General features: G+C 55.0%; 1 protein-coding gene across 10 annotated transcripts in view; it reads left to right on the top strand.

The window, feature by feature from the left end:
* RILPL1 (Rab interacting lysosomal protein like 1) overlaps nt 1–17,162 on the top strand; it is a 38,736-nt gene that overhangs the window by 18,687 nt on the left and 2,887 nt on the right. For 7 of the 10 annotated variants that reach the window (XR_009604057.3, XR_009604058.3, XM_060612124.3 and 4 more), the window contains exons 3-7: nt 263–381; nt 756–827; nt 927–1,148; nt 9,456–9,628; nt 11,303–11,395. Coding sequence is in view for 8 of the 10 variants with exons in the window: in XM_060612124.3 (XP_060468107.2) it covers nt 263–381; nt 756–827; nt 927–1,148; nt 9,456–9,628; nt 11,303–11,395 (679 nt within the window). In the remaining 2 variants the exon portion in view is untranslated. The remainder of the gene's footprint in view (nt 1–262; nt 382–755; nt 828–926; nt 1,149–9,455; nt 9,629–11,302; nt 11,396–17,162) is intronic. The other 3 variants (XM_060612129.3, XM_060612123.3, XM_060612127.3) reach the window with 1 other exon arrangement.

Raw genomic sequence — 17,162 nt, forward strand, 5'->3', positions numbered from 1 at the left:
GGGCGACAAGAACAGACAGCGCCCCTTGGCTCTGTCTCCCACGCTTCCTGTGTATTCGCCGAATCAGTCCTCACAGCGGCCGGGTGGGGTAGGTACTATGTTTCCCATTTTGTGGATGTGCAAACTGAGGCACAGAGAGGCTAGCCCGAAGCAGCGGCCGGGGCCCTGAGGCAGGATGAGCTCGGAGGGGACCGGGGACGGGGGGGGGGGGGGGGGGGGGGGACGCGGGGCTCACCCGCTGCCCTCGCCCGCCCCGCCGCAGGCATGTCGGAGCGCGAGCGGCAGGTGATGAAGAAGCTGAAGGAGGTGGTGGACAAGCAGCGGGACGAGATTCGCGCCAGGGACAGGGAGCTGGGTCTGAAGAACGAAGACGTGGAGGCCGTGAGTGGCAGCCCCCGCCCCGTGCCCGCCCTCCGGGCCAGCGGTCCCCTTGCCCCCTTCCGTCCTTCCGTGGGCTCTGGGCGGCGGGGGCCGCGGGGCCGACCCCCGGCCGAGTGTGCGCTGCCCGCCCCGTGACCTTGCTACTCCCGCCCCCCGGGGAGGTGCCGAGGCCCAGTCAGGCTTTGTTCTGGCCCCGATGCTCGTCGTGCCCCTCCGGGAGCAGGCCAGCAGGTCCGGGCTGCTCTAGAAACCCGGACGGCGTGTGCGCCGGAATTAGAAAAAGATGCCCCATTCTCAAGGCATGCTACCGCTGTCCGTTCGGAAGTCGTCGTAATACGCTGACGACGAAACACTTCTCTTCCAACTGTCATCAGATTATCCTAGCGTTTCTGGCCTCAGCAGTTCTAAGAATACGAGCAGACTTCAAACAAAGCAAGATGTCTCCGGTGCGAATGGCACGCCTGTAGGCGATTTGCCCTCGTGCGGTGCACCGCATGAGCCACTGCCCGTGGCGGCCCCATAAACAGGCCTTCCTCTTTCTCCAGCTGCAGCAGCAGCAGACGCGGCTGATGAAGATCAACCACGACCTCCGGCACCGCGTCACAGTGGTGGAGGCCCAGGGGAAGGCCCTGATCGAACAGAAGGTGGAACTAGAGGCAGATCTGCAAACCAAGGAACAGGAGATGGGCAGCCTGCGGGCAGAGCTGGGGAAGCTGCGAGAGAGGCTGCAGGGTGAACTCAGCCAGAATGGAGAGGAGGAGCCCGAGGTAAGTGGGAAGCCAGCCACCGAAGCCAAGTGGGAAGGTAGGTCTGGGAGCCGGCTCGAGGTGGGCAAGGCTGCCTGCTTTTTCCCATTACCCTTAGGGGAAGTGGGAGGAGCCCGAGGGGGGAGCTATAGCGTGCGGCTGGCTAACTACGCGGACTCTAGAGCTGGTCCGACTCGCTCCGAATCTAGCCTGTTACTACCTCCCTGACCTTGGATAAATTACTTAGACTTTCCGTGCCTCAGTTTCCTCATGTCTAAAATGGGAACAATAACAGTCTAGCCCCAGGTCATCGTGACAATCGAGTGAGTTAGTTCATTTACAGTGTTGGCTGTTGTTATTGATTACCATGATCGTCTGGATGAGTCAGAAAGGCTTTTTCTGAGGAGGTGATCAAGGGGCGCCTGGGTGGCTCAGTCAGTTAAGCGTCCGGCTCTTGATTTCGGCTCAGGTCATGATCTCACAGTTTGTGAGATTGAGCCCCGAGTTGGCCTCTGTGCTGACATCTCGGAGCCTGCTTGGGATTCTCTCTGTCCCTCTCTCTCTCCCCCTCCCCCACTCGTTCTCTCTTTCTCTCTCAAAATAAATAAGCGTTTTTTAAAAAGAGGTAATCAAAAGAAGGAGAGAGTAAACAGTGAAGGGGGAGTGAGTTCCAGGCAGGGGAGTGGCACACGCAAAGGCCCTGTGGCAGGAGAAATTGCAGTGCAATCAGGGGAGCCTAAGAAGACAAGGGTGGCTGGTACGCAGTGTGAGGGGGGAGGCGGAAGGCCTGAGTGAGGTCAGAGAGATGGGCACGGGCTGGTGCTGCAGGCCAGGGAGGCCACAGGGTGGGGTTTGGTCTTCTACCTGAGAGCACTGTGCTGAGTACTGTGGAGGTTCAAAGAGCTTACTGTCCAGTGCAGGAGACAGACTTGGACACCCACAGCCACTTAAGGTGGGAGGGGATTATCTTCGTGGTAAGAGATTGTCTTCTGGGTTCCCTTGAGGCAGAGCTTGAGAAAAGGAAAATGGGCAGGAGGTTTACCTGGGAGGTGACCCCAGAGATGAGGGGCATGAGACGGGGAAGAAGGAAAAGTGGATTCAGGGGTGTTACTGCAGTGGGAGCTCAGTCCTGCTGGGACCTCTGAGAAATACACAGAAGTGTCTTCCTGGGGGAGAAAGGCTTGGAACGTTCATCCACACGCACCCGCCCCCAGTGAGCTGGTGGCCTCTGGGGGTGTTATGTCCCCGACATTCCCGGGCAGAACTTACAGAGCAGATCTCAGGGCAGAAATGGAAAGGTGTGCGATGTGTGCCTGGGGCTGGGGGGGCGGGGGGGCTTTTTCCACGGCTGGAACTCCACCACAGCTACACCTAAAATCTGGACACGGGGCACCAGAGGGGTCTGCCCCAGAGAGGTGCCCCCGGGGGGTGTACCAGGAACACAGAGATGGGGCAGTTAATCCTGACGGGGGTGGCGCACAGTTTCATGGAGGAGGTGTCCCTTCAGCTGGATGTCAGCGTTGACAGTGCTAAGATTTTGATAGGTAGTTGTGGAAGGTGGACGTGCTGCTTCAGAAAAACAGTGGACTGTTCGGGAAGGGCTCGGGGCTTACTCTTTCTTCCAGCAAATATGTACTGACTGTTTCAGGTTTGCAGACAGTGTGCTAGTTTCCTGGGTTACAGGTAGGGGAGGGAAGACAGATGAGCCCACAATCAGGTTGGCTGAAATGCCAGCACGGTCGTTAGATATCTCGTGAGTTCAGGCCAGACACTTCTAGATTCTCTGAAGCACAGGCACCTGGGATACAGTTAGGGAGGTTAGGGAAAGAGGCCTTAAAAGGGAGAGGTTAGGGCTTGCTTTTTGGCTAAAAGTGACAGAAGCCTAAATTAAAGTGGTTTAAGGAATAAAAAAACAAAAAGAGGAATTTTGGGTTGTATAGCTAAAAGCTTTGAGTTAATGATGGCTTCAGGTATAGCTGATTCCAGGGGCCCAAATGATGTTATCAGATCTCTCAGCTTTGCTTTCCTCTGTGTCGGTGTCGTTCTCAAGTCGGCTCTTGCCATATAGTGGCCCCTGGTACTCTACCAGTATACCAACCCCAGTGAAAAGAAATTGCCTCTTTCCCAAATTCCCAGCCAGTCTCAGGAAACCCTCTCCTCGGCCCACCGCTGAACCAGTCATTGTGGCCTGAGGCCCGGAATATGCATGGGGTGTCTGTTCCTGAGTCACATGGCTACACCACGCGGTGCCCATCCATGCCGCACGCACCGGAGGTGGGCAGGGGGAGTTTCTCCAGAGGACAGCGGCAAGGACCCAGCCCAGACAAGTATGGAAACGGGTGGCAGGGCAGAGACGGCAGCCGTCGTCTACAGCACCGGAAGTCGGAGCCCAGAAGGCCACACACAAGACTCTGAGCAGTGGGGACTGTGGCGCCCCCCACGGGGTTCAGCAGGGGAGGAGTGGCATCAGCTCGGAGTCTATGGAGGGCTCTTGGGAGGGGAAGGAGCTGAAGGCAGACATGGCTGTTGGGAGCCCTTTGCAGTGGTCCAGACAAGACAGGCGAGGTCTGTGCCAAATCTATGGCAGTGGGATGGGTGAGGAGGAGACAGATGCCAGAAATAACCACGAGGCGCAGCTGAGGGCAGTCACCCCCCCCTCCTCCCCTGGTGTCCCTCTTCCAGCCCCCTGTGCCCCATGAGAACTCAGGCCCGGCTCCTCCTGGGAAGGCGGGGCTTGCCGCAAACCCAGGTCCCGGGGACACCACCCCAGCCGCGAGGCGCCGAGCCCTGCTCCGCATCTATTTAGCGACAGGACAGGGACATGCCACGTCTCCTTGGCCCAACTGCCTGTCCGTTTCAGTTTCCCCTGCTGGCACCAAGCGGGTGGGACAGAAGTGGAGTAAAATCAGGTGGCAGTTATGACTAAGCCGCTGGGCTGCTTTGCGGAGTCTGTTCCCAAACTCGGGGCGTCCTTGCTGAGTTTGGCTCCCTCCCTCGGAGCTGAGTAGGGTTCAAGATACTTGTCACTCACACAGGGAAGCTGCGGGTTGTGGTGGCTTTCCCCCTGCTGCCGTGGGATCTGGGGCCCGTCCATCTCTTTGGGGCTCAGTTTCCTATCTGAAAAATGAGGGGAATGAGCTTGAGGTAGTTCAGTAGACCAGCGAGCGTGGCAGGGATAGGGGGCCGTGGGGTCGCAGGAGGGCACAGTGGATCCTCAGTGGAGAAGCGAGCACAGTGCAGGTTTTCAAGTCATTGAGACAAGTCTTATGGGATAGCCAGGATGATGCCTAGGGAGGAACGTGGGCCAGGGCGCTCCAGGCAGGAGAAAGAAGACGAGCCAGACTGGAGAAGGAACAGGTGCAGCTGGAGTGGTGGGCTGGTCCTGGCATAGGATCGGTGAGAGGAGATGGGAGCTATAGAGGGATCCAGAGGTGGGGAGGAATCAGTTCTCATCAATGCCTTGGTTACTCCGGTTCTCCCCCTCGATTCATGCGATCCTTTCTGAGCTACATCACTGTCTTTCACTGTGACCACCGGTAAATAAGCCTCCTTATATGTTTTTATAACATAGTTATTGAGATAATCACATACAATTCAGCCACTTAAAGTATACAGTTCAACAGGTTTCACCATGTTCACTCTATTGTACGGCCATCTCCACGATCTAGAGCATTTCCATCACTCCCCAAAGAAACCCCGTACCCATTAGTAGCCACTCCCCATCTCTGCCTCCCCCAGCCCCTGGCCACAATGAATCTGTTTTCTGCCTCTGTTTCTGCCCGTTTGCGGACATTTCAGGGACGTGGAATCATGTAACACGTGGTCCTGACTGGCTCCCTCACTCAGCATGTTTTCTAGCTTGTCCGGTTTCTCATGTTTTCCCTGGAGGCTTTTCTACCTTTCATAGGTAGACATAGAACCCTCTAGAAAGTGATTTGGTGGGCTCCCTATCTAAAGGATTTCATCTAAAATCATAAGAAAACTGTGAAGCTAGTAGTTACCTACTTGATGTCTCTGCCTTACAAATTCTGTTATCTTTTTTTTTTTTTTTTTCAACGTATTTTATTTATTTTTGGGACAGAGAGAGACAGAGCATGAACGGGGGAGGGGCAGAGAGAGAGGGAGACACAGAATCGGAAACAGGCTCCAGGCTCCGAGCCGTCAGCCCAGAGCCCGACGCGGGGCTCGAACTCACGGACCGCGAGATCGTGACCTGAGCTGAAGTCGGACGCTTAACCGACTGCGCCACCCAGGCGCCCCACAAATTCTGTTATCTTAATAAATGTTTATTTAAGTGCTCAGGGAAAGCAGACAGGGGCCTGATGGCTGGTGTGTGAAGCTGGGTTTTCTGGCTGAATGCATGCATGGTGGGCCTGGAGTTACTGAAGGTGACCAGGGCAGAGTCACCCCCCGTTGCTGGGCCAGGAGCTGAGGGAGCATAGTGGCCTTGAGGTGCCCAGGTCGGGGGAGAGGGGCCAGGGGGCCGGGCCTCAGGACGCAGGGCCCTGGTGGAGGATGTGGCCTTCCTTAAGCCAGTCTGGCCCCGCTGCTTGTCAGCTGGCTTCTGGGGCCTCCGTGGGGACAGCTGGGGCCTCAGGGCATCTCCTTCAAGCTGTGCCCAGAGTGCCTCCGGGGACTAGCGGACAGTCCTCGATAACCCCAGCCACCTCTGGTCCCTCATGGAGTAAACTTAGAAGACCCATCGGCGATGGGCCTGATTTCCACGGTGGGAAGAGCCTTCGCGGTCTCTCTCGGGACAGGCCAGTCCTGGGCTGCTCGAGGCGCTCCATTGGCACCTGCTGGGCCTCCGGAAGAGCAGGAGCCCCACACTCTCCCTCTTCTGCACTTCAGGCAACGGTCCCAGAAGTCGGGACTTTTTTGCAAACCTGTCTGGGAATCCCCCGAGCTCTAGGGCATGAGGTTGCTGCTCTGATTAAAGACACATCCCTTCCCCAGAGAAAAAGAACTCAGGTCTGAGGAAGCCTTTCCGTTTCTTGGGTGCTTACAGCCCACGGGGGGTGGGTGGGAACCTGCTGGGTCCGGAGAGCATGTGTTCTGGGGAATCTCCGGTCTCCAGTGCCTGGGCAGAAACAGAGCTTAGACATATTACTGGATTATCAAGGGCTAGATGGGGAAATGAAGGTCCAGAGGGGATCAGGCAGCTTGCCCAAAGGCCTCTTGGGAAGTGAGGATTTGGGAACCCTCGTGAAGGGCTTTTCACCTTCCCCAGGAGGTGTGGATCCCTGCCAGACGGCCCCTCTCAGAGACACAGAGAGGCACAGACTTGCCCCAGTGAATGGCAGGGCCTGAGTTATCTGGGAAGGGAGAGGCTGGAGGGAGTGTGTGAGCCTGAAATTTGGGTCCACGGCAGGGGCTGCCTATGGGGTCCAGGCACAGAGGAACGGGGGGTGGGGGGGCGGGAACAGACACGGAAAGAACGTATAAAAAGCAATAGCTGCTATGTAGCACCAGCCCAGTGTTGCCGTGTGGACCCAGTGTAACCCAGTCTTCCAATATTTCTTCCAAAAGGAAGCTCAAGACCCAAATAGTGTGAAATCTCCCGATATAAAACGGTTGGGAGGGGCGCCTGGGTGGCTCAGTCGGTTGAACATCCAGCTTCGGCTCCGGTCATGATCTCGCAGTTTGTGGGTTTGGGCCCGCATTGGGCTTTTTGCTGACAGCTCAGAGCCTGGAGCCTGCTTCCAATTCTGTGTCTCCCTCTCTCTTGCCCCTCCCCCACTCACACTCACTCGCTCGCTCTCTCTCTCAAAAATAAACATTAAAAAAAATTTTTTTAATAAAAAAAAAAAAAACTGTTGGGAACTAATTCCAAAGAGTTTTAGAACACAGTGAAGGCCACACAAAACGTTGGGGGGGGGGGACTGGGGGGACACCCAGACTTCCTGGTAAACTCCTACACATTCGTCAAGACCCCATGCACAGAGACTACCTCTGCAGTAATGTCTTCCATGATCCTTCCCAGTTAGAGTTCGATGTCCTTGCACCTCTTATTATAGGACTTTGTAAGTTTCTGTCTATGTGTATCTTCCCTCCAACCCCAGCTGACTCATCTCACTAGCTCAGTGCCCAGCAGGCACACAGGCGATGCTCCGTAAATGCTGAATGTTTATTGAGACATCCAGTATTTATCGAGATCCCAATTATTTATTCAATGTTTATTACAGACATCCAAAGATGCTCTGTGCTTAACCTGGGCAGGAGAAGGGGATCGGCATTAGTGAGTGCCTACTGCATACAAGGCACTTGCCATGCATGGTCTTGGGTGGAGGACACTGTCCAACTGTGTGGCTTTGTAGGAGGCAGACGCTGAAGATGTCCCCTGAGGACACAGCCCACCTGAAGGTGTGGCATCAGCAGATACCTAGAGAACCTTCTTGGGACGTGAAGTCGTCCATACTTGTGGGACGACTCCATTGCCCAGAGGGCTTGGGGACGGCATATTTCCATCTTCTGCTGGAGCCAGGTGCCTCCCCTGCTCCGTGCTGACTCCTGGTCAGACCCACTTCCCCCACCTGTGCCTGCTGGGTGACTCTCTGTCACTTGATCTGCCCTGCTGAGTGGTGTCTCCTTTCAAGTGTCCTTTCCCAGAACAGCCTGTGCTGACAGTCCCAGGATGGAGGCATCTCAGCTCTGCCTCCTGGGGTCCTTCAGCCTGCTGGCCTTCTGTCATCGTCTGGGTCGGCATGCATTTCCTCCTATGCTGCTGTGGGATTTATTTTGGGCAGGGGGTGGTGTCTCTGTTTCAACCCCACTTTCCCCTGTTCCAGAGCTTCCCTGCTGTGGTCCTGAACTTTTGTCCACTCCTAGTTGATGATGGGATATTGGCGGTTCAAGGGTGTCACAAACCCCTGCAGATTTGGCCAGCTGCCTCGGAGGCAGTTTGCAAAACCTTCCTTGCTATCAAAAAAAAGGAGAAAAACACACTTGTTGGAGAGGATGTGGAGACTGTGGAACCCTCCTACGCTGCTGACGGAACGTAAAGTGGGGCAGCTGCTGTAGGAAACAGTTAAACAGAGAGAGACCGTGTGACCCAGCAGCTCCTCCCCTAGGTATCCCCCCCGGAGGAATTGAAAACAGGTTGAGACAAATCCTCGTACACAGATGTTCGTGGCAGCACTGTTCACAATAGCCTAAAGGTAGAAACAACCGAAATGCCCTTCAGTGGGTAATAGGATAAACAAAACGTGGCATATCCATACGCGGAATAGTATTCAGCCATGAAAAGGCACGAAGCACTGACCTGCTACAGCATGGATGACCCTGGAAAACATGACGCTAACTGAAAGAAGCCAGACACAAAAGGAAACATACTGTTTGACTCCATTTATTCAAAATGTCCAGAAAGGGCAAATCCACGGACACAGAAAGCAGACAGTGGTCGCCAGGGTCTGGGGGGAGGAGGGCTGGGGAGTGACGGCTAGTGGGTATGGAGTTTCCTTTGGGGTGATGAACATGTTGTGGAACTAGACAGAGGTGCTGACTGCACAACACCGTGAATGTACTAAGTGCCACCGAAGTGTATTTTTAATGGTCAGTTTTATATTAAGTGTCTCTTACCAGTTGTGTTGTTTTGTTTTGTTTTGTTTTGTTTTAAAAACCTTCTTGCTGTGAGAAAGGGAGGGAGGATGGCGTTAGGGTCTGGCCCGAAGCAGGTGACTTAGCACGCCCCGGTCCATCTGAGGGACCTGCGTGGAAAGAGAAATGCCCCGCCCGCGCACACCTGCTGTGATGTCACCTGCCTCTTGCCCCGGGCTCCCTCTGATCCCTCAGCCACTGGAGATGACAGGGCTTGACCAGAAGTCCAGGAACAAGTGGGAAAACATGTACGACTCAATGTTAAATGAAAAGGGAAGAGAAAACTGGGCATAAGCTCTGATTTTAACAACTTTGGCCACATTAGCAAAGGTCTTCCTAGCAACGGTCTTAGTAAGAATACGAGGAGAGAATATGGGACAAGGAAAGCAGATCTATGAGGGCGGCAGCATTTGGGGCGTGCTGTTTCTTCCCCTTGGACGCCTTTTAGTGGTGTTGGTAATGACCCCCTGAGTCAGGTGGGGAGGCACCAGGACGGCAGGGCTGGCTGCTGAGAAGGCGAACAATGAACAGGTGGCCGCTGGCTTTCGTCTCCACCGCGATGCTGACTGCACAGAACGTGAGCAGAGGCCGCCTGCGGGTTCTTAAAATAGCGCCCTTGGCAAGCTGCGAGGCCCCGGGAGGGTGGGAGATTCGGGCTCCGGCAGGATGCGGGGTGGGTGCTGATGCTGGTGGCCGCCAGGAATTCATTAGCAGCGTCTCTGCCTCCTCCAGACGGAGCCGGGCGGAGAGGAGTGTGTCTCAGAGGCGGAGAAGATGGCCATGGATCTCAAGGACCCCAACCGCCCCCGCTTCACCCTGCAGGAGCTGCGGGACGTGCTGCACGAGAGGAACGAACTCAAGTCCAAGGTGTTTTTGTTGCAAGAGGAGCTGGCATACTATAAGAGGTGAGCGTCCCCGGGAGCGCCAGGGCTGGCTCCTTGCTGGGGTTGTGCAGAGTTTGGGAAGGACAAGGACTGCATCTGTCTCCGTTCCGGGGACCCTGTCTGGAAGCACTTAACGCACGAGTTCACGATCCCTTTCTGAAACTCTTGGGCCCAGGTGCGTTTTCTAATTCAGCACTTCCCAGCTGTTAGAAAGGAATATATAACACACACCACCAGCGAGCCCTGCGGCAGCCCCCCCCAAATCAAACACGCTAATATTTTTGTGGCCAAGATGTGACTATTCATACGACATGGGATAAACACTGTCATCGGCCTCATGAGAGTTTTTCAGGTGTTGCCACCAAATGAATGACCAAAAAATGAATTTTTGTTTTTAGAGCTTTTTGGATGTTAGAAATTTGCAGATAAGAAATGGTAGAGCTGTGCAGCCTAAGTATTTGTTCATTCGGTTCATGGCCAGTGACCTCCTTGCATATATTAGGGCTGCGCTGTCTCCTACGAAAGCCACTAGCTGAGTGGCTATTTAAGTTTAAATGAGTTAAACTAAAATAACATTTAAAATCCAGTTCCTCGATCGTACATACTGGTTCAGCTTTATACACACTACCCTTCTATTGGTTTCTCAAAACGTACTACATTTGTTTCTACCTCAGGACCTTTGCACATGCTGGCCCTGTAGCTGGGAAAACATTCTCTTTGACTCTTCCCATGGTTGACTGCTGGTCACCCAGGATTCAGGTCAGAGGTCACCTCCTCAGAAAGGCCTTCCTTCCACATTATCTCCCTTTCAAAGGAGTGCGCTGTCCCAGTCACTGTCACTTTACTCAGTTCACAGTCCTTCACCGTCTTTTTGAAATCCTGTTCGTTAATGTGCTTGTTTTATTGTATGTTTCCATACCAGACTATAACAGCGTGAGACCAGAAACCACATTCGTCTTGTTCATGGCTAAGTTCCCAAGACTTAGGATAGAGCTTAGCACAGAGTCGGTATGCAACAAATACTTCTTGAGCAGAAAGCCAGAAGGAAGGACAGATGCACCAGATGTGGTCCCTGCTCCAGTAGGGACGACGAGAGGCACAGAAAACACGGTGCCATGTATTTTTATTGAAAACCCACTGTAAGCCTGGCACATAAGAAAGTTTTACTGATGCTGTGTGCACTGGCTGTTCAAAGGGAGAGTTTACTTCTCAGGGATGGGGTAGAAACCAGGAAGACTTCATGGCAGAGGTGGCATTTGAACTGGGCCCTTCCCTAAAGGATAGGGTACTAGTCAGGTATGGGAGGTGTTGAGATGGAAGAAACCACAAAGGTACGAAGATAGCATGTGGCAAGGACAGGTTCTGTGTGGCAAGATTCTTCAGAGGAAACTGAAGATTGCGTTTCTGAGATGTGGGTTCCTTTCCTGAAATTCTTCACATTTGACCAGCTGGGCCAAAGAGACCACAGGCATTGCCTCCAGGGCTGACCTCTCTCTTCACTGGCCACGCCCACTGCTAAGAGGCCAGCCCCCCAGGCAAAGAGACTGTCGGGGCACAGGCCACTATGGCCATCTTCCTAGGTCCCCCTCTTCCTAGTACAAGCCCTCCCAGACCATCAGACAATACCCTTCTAGAATATTCCAGCTCTTACAGAATTTTTGACTGTCTTATCTCACACCTCTCAACTCCTTCCAGTGAAGAAATAGAAGAGGAAAATCGGATACCCCAACCTCCACCGGTCGCCCACCCGAGAATGTCCCCCCAGCCGGAGTCTGGGATCAAGCGACTGTAAGTGGTGTGCTTCCTGAGTGTGGGGCTGCTCGCTCACGGCTGACCTGGTGGTTCACACAGCCTCTCACTTCTGGGCACCTGCTCCAGGGCCAGGCTTGTCACTAACCATCTCCTGCTGAGACAGGCCTAACCCCGGAGCACATCGGGCCTGGCCCTCGACTCTGAGTTCATCTCTGTACCTGAATGCTGAGTTCCTTCAGGGGCTCCCTGGGCAGAGAGGTTGGGGTAAGGCTGAGAGGGTGGAAAGGGGGCGGGGCCTGTAGCCAAGGCTCGGGGCTTCGGCGGGGGCCTGTCACTGGGCAGCAAGTAAGACTGGTGGGCGAGATTCGAGCATCTGAAGGGTTGGGCCCTGGTCCGCTCTATCAGTGCGTCCCGTGCTGACTCCCACACCACCCCCGTCTCTCCACTAAGTATTCACTGCTGCATGATACATGCAGGCAGTCAGGCCCTGTTTGCTGTGGGGAGCACACAAGAAAGAAACTCAGCCTTGCCCCTCAAGCAGACTTTAAACTACTTCAGTGCGTCTTTACATCAAAAGACTCCTTTGAGATTGCGAGAGTCTGTAGACCCTGTCCCTGAGGGCAGAGGAAAACCACACGTACGGTTTCAGGTTCATTGACACCTGCAGCCCTTTAGGTAGAGGGTTAAAACTTCTGGTCTAGTTGGCTAATGTCTGCTAAGGGCCTACTATGTGCCAGGTTCTTTTCCTGCAGATAATCCAGTCCCCACCGTACCCCTGGGAGGTAGAGACACTGTCATTCCCGTTTTACATTTAAAGAAGCTAAGGCAGCTGCCTAAGGACGTTCAGTTGTTAAGACGCAAACCTGGGCAGCCTGGCCCCAGAGCCCGCGTTTCGAACTATTTGCAGGGTACACGCGTGCTCACACTGTTGTCTTGTAGCCTTGATGTCTCTCCCGAGAGGGTCTTCCTCCCTCCGGGCCTTCTGGCTCTACCCTCTTCCTCTCTTTCTCCCAAACTCTGGCAGAAGCTTTGTGAAAGGAGGTGGCAAGAGTCCGAAGAGCCGCCGGGAGTGTGTGGGGAGGGGCACTGGGGTGTCACTCGGGGACCTCACCCTTTAAAAAGCCAGTTACGTTAGGAAATCCTCGGCTAGCCCTCGCCCTGTGAAGCGACTGAACGCTCAGCATTGGTGGCCGGGAGGGGAAACCAGGACACGTGCAGCCTTGTGACTGCTCTTGGAAAAGGCCGGCCGCCCTCTGGAGCATGTGCGTGAACCCGTGGCCCCTTCCCAAGCCTCTCTCGCCAGCCTCACGGTGCTTATTTGCTTGGCCCTCCATCCCTGTGTGGAGTCCCCAGTTCTGGTTAGCCGTAAATACTTACCGAAGGGTGGAACTTGGAACCAGAAAGGCTTCCCCTGAGTCCCAGCACTGTTTGGCCATGTATTAATTAGTAATAACATTGGCAATTGAACCTCAACTCAAAGTAACTGAAGAAAGACTGGGAGCTAGGGGACCAAAAATTCCCAGGTCGGACTGGCTTCAGGCTCGGCTGGATCCAGGCCTTGTCATCAGGCCTTTGCCTCATTCCCTCCACCTCTGGCTGTTTTCCTGAACACACTGTCCCTCAGGGTGGCAACATCTGCTTTCTTCTGTCTGAGACTCCGGTGGGAAGAGAGTCTTCCACAGGAGTCACGGAATCAAGTCTCATTGGCTCAGACCGGGTCATGTGGCCTCTAAGCCAATCACAGGACAGTATATCCATCAGCCGGGTTGGGTCTCCTCCACATGCCTGAGGCTGGGATGGCTCAAACTTGGTCTGGTTCAGATGGACCGGAAGTAGGGGGGAGGACGGGTCCCACGGGGCTCACAGGGCTGGGCGGACAGAAGGATTGGGTGTCCGTTGTGGCCTCATCATGGGGGTGAGGGTCCTCCAGTCTGAAGTCTTATGATGTACTCAGTGCCCAGGGAGACTCTCACCCTTGGTTAGCGTTTCTCATCCAGCGCTAAGGAATGGGATTGACTTTTGTTGAACTCGGAGCCATCTGCCAGCCCCACACACACGTGTAGGAATGAGCATCATTGACCTTGTGCTTCAGTAGCTACAACTTTGGGTTAAGACCTGGGGAAGCTGAGACAAAGTTCACGAGCCCACATAATCCGCCCCTGGGCTGAGGAGGGGCAGGACCGAGAGACCAGGCCTGTGCTTCCTTCAGCGACTCGTTGCCAGGTCTTTAAAAATCAGACCCTCTTAGGGGCGCCTGGGTGGCTCAGTGGGTTACGCGTCTGACTCTTGGTTTCAGCTCAGGTCATGATCTCACGGTTCGTGAGTTCGAGCCCGGCATCGGGCTCCGTGCTGACGGTGCGGAGCCTGCTTGGGATTCTCTCTCCCCGTCTCTCTCTCTGCCCCTCCCCCACTCACTCTCTCTGTCTCTCTCTCAAAATAAACTAAAAACAAATCTTTTAACGCCTCTAGCGCCGTAACCCTAGGATGTACGCAGCTGTAAGCCTGCCCTCCAAGCGGGGCTGTCCTCGGTGCTAGAGTTTCCTGCTCCAGCCCCCCTTTACTCGCAAGCAGACAATTAAGAGGGGCTTTTGCATATCCCAAACTGGATAAAATGCAGAGACGAGTTATCAGGATGAGCCAACAGTCTTCTTCCCACTGGTCCGTCTACCCACACCTGAATAGGCTGTGGTGTCTAATCCTTTTTTCCAGACTGTTCTGCAAAGGACTCTGGGCCCTTCTCCCCTTCACTGTGGCCTCTGTCTGCTCAGCAAGACCTGGGGCTCCGAGACTGGGAAGAGAAGCCGCTGGAATTGGGGAGCCAGAGAGCGAGAAACACACAGAGGGGGAGAGAGACATCAGAACCCCCCGGTCCACAGGGTGCAGGTGGCCAGTCCCGTGGCCACCCCGGCCTTCTAGGGGATGACTAGAAGATCAGACTGGCACAAAAGGCTTTTGACCAGCCCAGGCAGGACACTGGTCGCCTTTGTCCACCTCGGCTGCTGACTGAGAACTGTCAGTGTGGCCCGTGAGCCCAGAGCCAGGGGCCGGGACGAATCTTTCCTGGGGCTGGGGCAGGGAATGGGGCTCTTAAGATCGTTTCATGCCCGCCTCCCTTCCCGTCCCTCACACCTCTGGCCCCCATCGGGGTCCGCTTGTCCCTCGGTCCTTGCCTTGGTGGAATAGGAATCACACAGCCTCTTTAGTGCAGGACCTGGCTGCTTCCTAGCTCAACCTCATGCCCTTGACCGGTTTTTTCCACCCACCAGTGAGTGAGCAGTACCTACCCTCGAGGTCTGGAGGGGCTCCACTGAGGTATCTTCCCCCTGGTCAGAGACTCAGAGCTGGGAGACTTAGCCCCACTTCTCAGATGAATATCGGGCCCAGAGAAGCCCACTGACTTCATGTAGATCGTACCATTGGGAAGGGTCAGAGATGGGGTTTGAACCGTGCCTTCTGTGGACCTCCCACCGCCCGTTTCCTTGCCCCATTCCTGAGTCACCAGCTGTGGGCCGACGGCCCAGTCCCTTCTGTCCCAAGTGCACCACAAGCCAGGGACGTCAGCGTCTACGTTTCTGGGCTGAACCGGCGAAGGGAACCAGAAACTCCTGTCACCAGTTAAAACTGTGCCCAGAAGACGGTCCAAGAAAAGCTTGTGACTGAGCAGCTGCCGGCCGGAGAGTCCAGGTTGGCACTGCCTGGGAAGGTCACGAGGGAGCGCTGAGTGACTCCAGTCTTGTCCCCAGCGGCCACCAGGCACCAGCGCCCCCTTTGTGTGGCCTCTGTCTCTCAGCTACAGAGGTACACACAGCACCCGGCTGTCTGCTGAGCAGGGGCGGAGGGGCCGGCCAGGGAGGCAGGGCGCAGGCAACGGTTCTCATGCGCCCGAGAGGTTGGCCTCAGAGGAGGCAGCCACCCAACTATCAGACACTAGTCCCTGTCCTCCTACCCACCGCCCTCCTTGCTTCAGCCCAGAAATAGCTTCCTCACAGCCGCCCATTGCACTGCCTGAAATGCCACTGTTAGAACTGCATTTGGTTTGCATCTTCCAGAAATAATCAGTGGGGAGGGAGAAGGTAAAGCCAGCCACACCATATTCAGACATAAACTTTTGACCAAAAAAAGCCAGTCTTTTTTTTTTTTTAATGCTTATTTATTTTTGAGAGAGAGAGAGAGAGACAGAGCACAAGCAGGGGAGGGGCAGAGAGAGCGGGAGACACAGAATCCGAAGTAGGCTCCAGGCTCCGAGCGGTCAGCACAGAGCCCGATGCGGGGCTCGAACCCACGAACCATGAGATCGTGACCTGAGCGTAAGTCAGACACTTAACTTACTGAGCCACCCAGGTGCCCAAGCCAGTCTTTTCCCAGGAAGTGGCTGTCCCTCCAGAGGACAGGGAGGCTTCTGGGAAGGAAGGGGGCCGTCCATTCAGTGAAGCATATAGTTACTTGACTGGAACCTTCCAGATGTCCCAAGGCCCCTGTGCACCAGTCTGACCCCTGATGGGACCCCAAATGAAGCCCAGCATTTCCAGGCGGGCATACATCTCACCCTGCATCTGGGGCCATCCTCCACAGTGACTGTCTTTGGGGGCTCCCTGTTATGCCAAGAGGGGTCCTGGCAGAGGTCGAGCCCCTGGAAAGCCAACAGTGCCGGACAGCCCGGCCTCTGGGGATTGGGCACGTTCAGATGACAAAAGGTGTCCCCTTTTCTCATCGCCGTGAGAAGACATCCACGTGGTTCTGCCAGGATGCCAACTCCCAGCTGCCTTTTGAAGTGTATCAGAGGTAAATCCAAACACAGATAATCCCGAACCTCACCAGACACTCACATTCTATCTTTTCCCCGCCCGCATCTAAAAAAAAAAAAAAAAAAAAAAAAAAATCAAAATTGTTCAGAATAAGCTCTGACTCTGACTTGAGTGTCGTTTCTTCTTCGTTTTCCTTGCCAAGACCAGGGACGGACGAGAACTCGGTGTCAGCTCTGACTTAGCAGCGGGGGTGGCCCGTGCACGTGCTCTGCCTTGGTCCTCTTGCCCTGCCCACTCGTCTTCTCTCCTGCCCCCCCCCCACCCCCCCCCCACCGCGCCGGCTGCCTTCTTCGGGGCACGGGGCCTGCGGTGCATGGTAGTGGCGGAGTTTTGCTGGAAGACACCGAGGGTGTCCCCACTAAGCTACAGCGGGTTTTGACTCCTTCTTTCCCAAACCCAGGCCTGCTTTTCAGCCCCGAGGCCGACCCTGTCTTCCCTCGGTGTTGCGTGACTTTGCTAGGGCTGCCTTAATAAAGAGCTGCCAACTGGGAGCCTTCAGCGACAGAAATGCTTTGTCTCACCCTCCTGGAGGCTGAGAGTCCCGGAGCCAGGGGTGGCCAGGGCCCGTTCCCCCGGAGGACCGAGAGAGAATGTTCCGTGCCTCTCCTACCTTCAGGGGTTTGCTGGCGGTCTCTGGCCTTTGCTGGCATGTGGAGGGCATCACCTGGATCTCTGCCTTCATCTTCACAGAACGGTCCCCCTGTGTGTGTGTGTGTGTGTGTGTGTGTGTGTGTGTCCAGATTTCCCCCTTTTATAAAGATCTGCTCTTCTCGGGGCGCCTGGGTGGCTCAGGCGGTTGAGCGTCCGACTTTGGCTCAGGTCACGATCCCTCGGTTCTTGAGTTTGAGCCCCGCGTTGGGCTCTGTGCCGCCAGCTCGGACCCTGGAGCCGCTTCGGATTCTGCGTCTCCCTCTCTGCCCCTCCCCTGCTCGTGCTGTCTCTCAAAAATAAACATTTAAAAAAAAAAATTAAAGGGAAAAAAAAGATCCACTCTTCTC

The sequence above is a fragment of the Panthera onca genome, chromosome D3, assembly GCF_046562875.1.
Source record: "Panthera onca isolate mPanOnc1 chromosome D3, mPanOnc1 haplotype 2, whole genome shotgun sequence".
NCBI classification, from domain to species: domain Eukaryota; kingdom Metazoa; phylum Chordata; class Mammalia; order Carnivora; family Felidae; genus Panthera; species Panthera onca.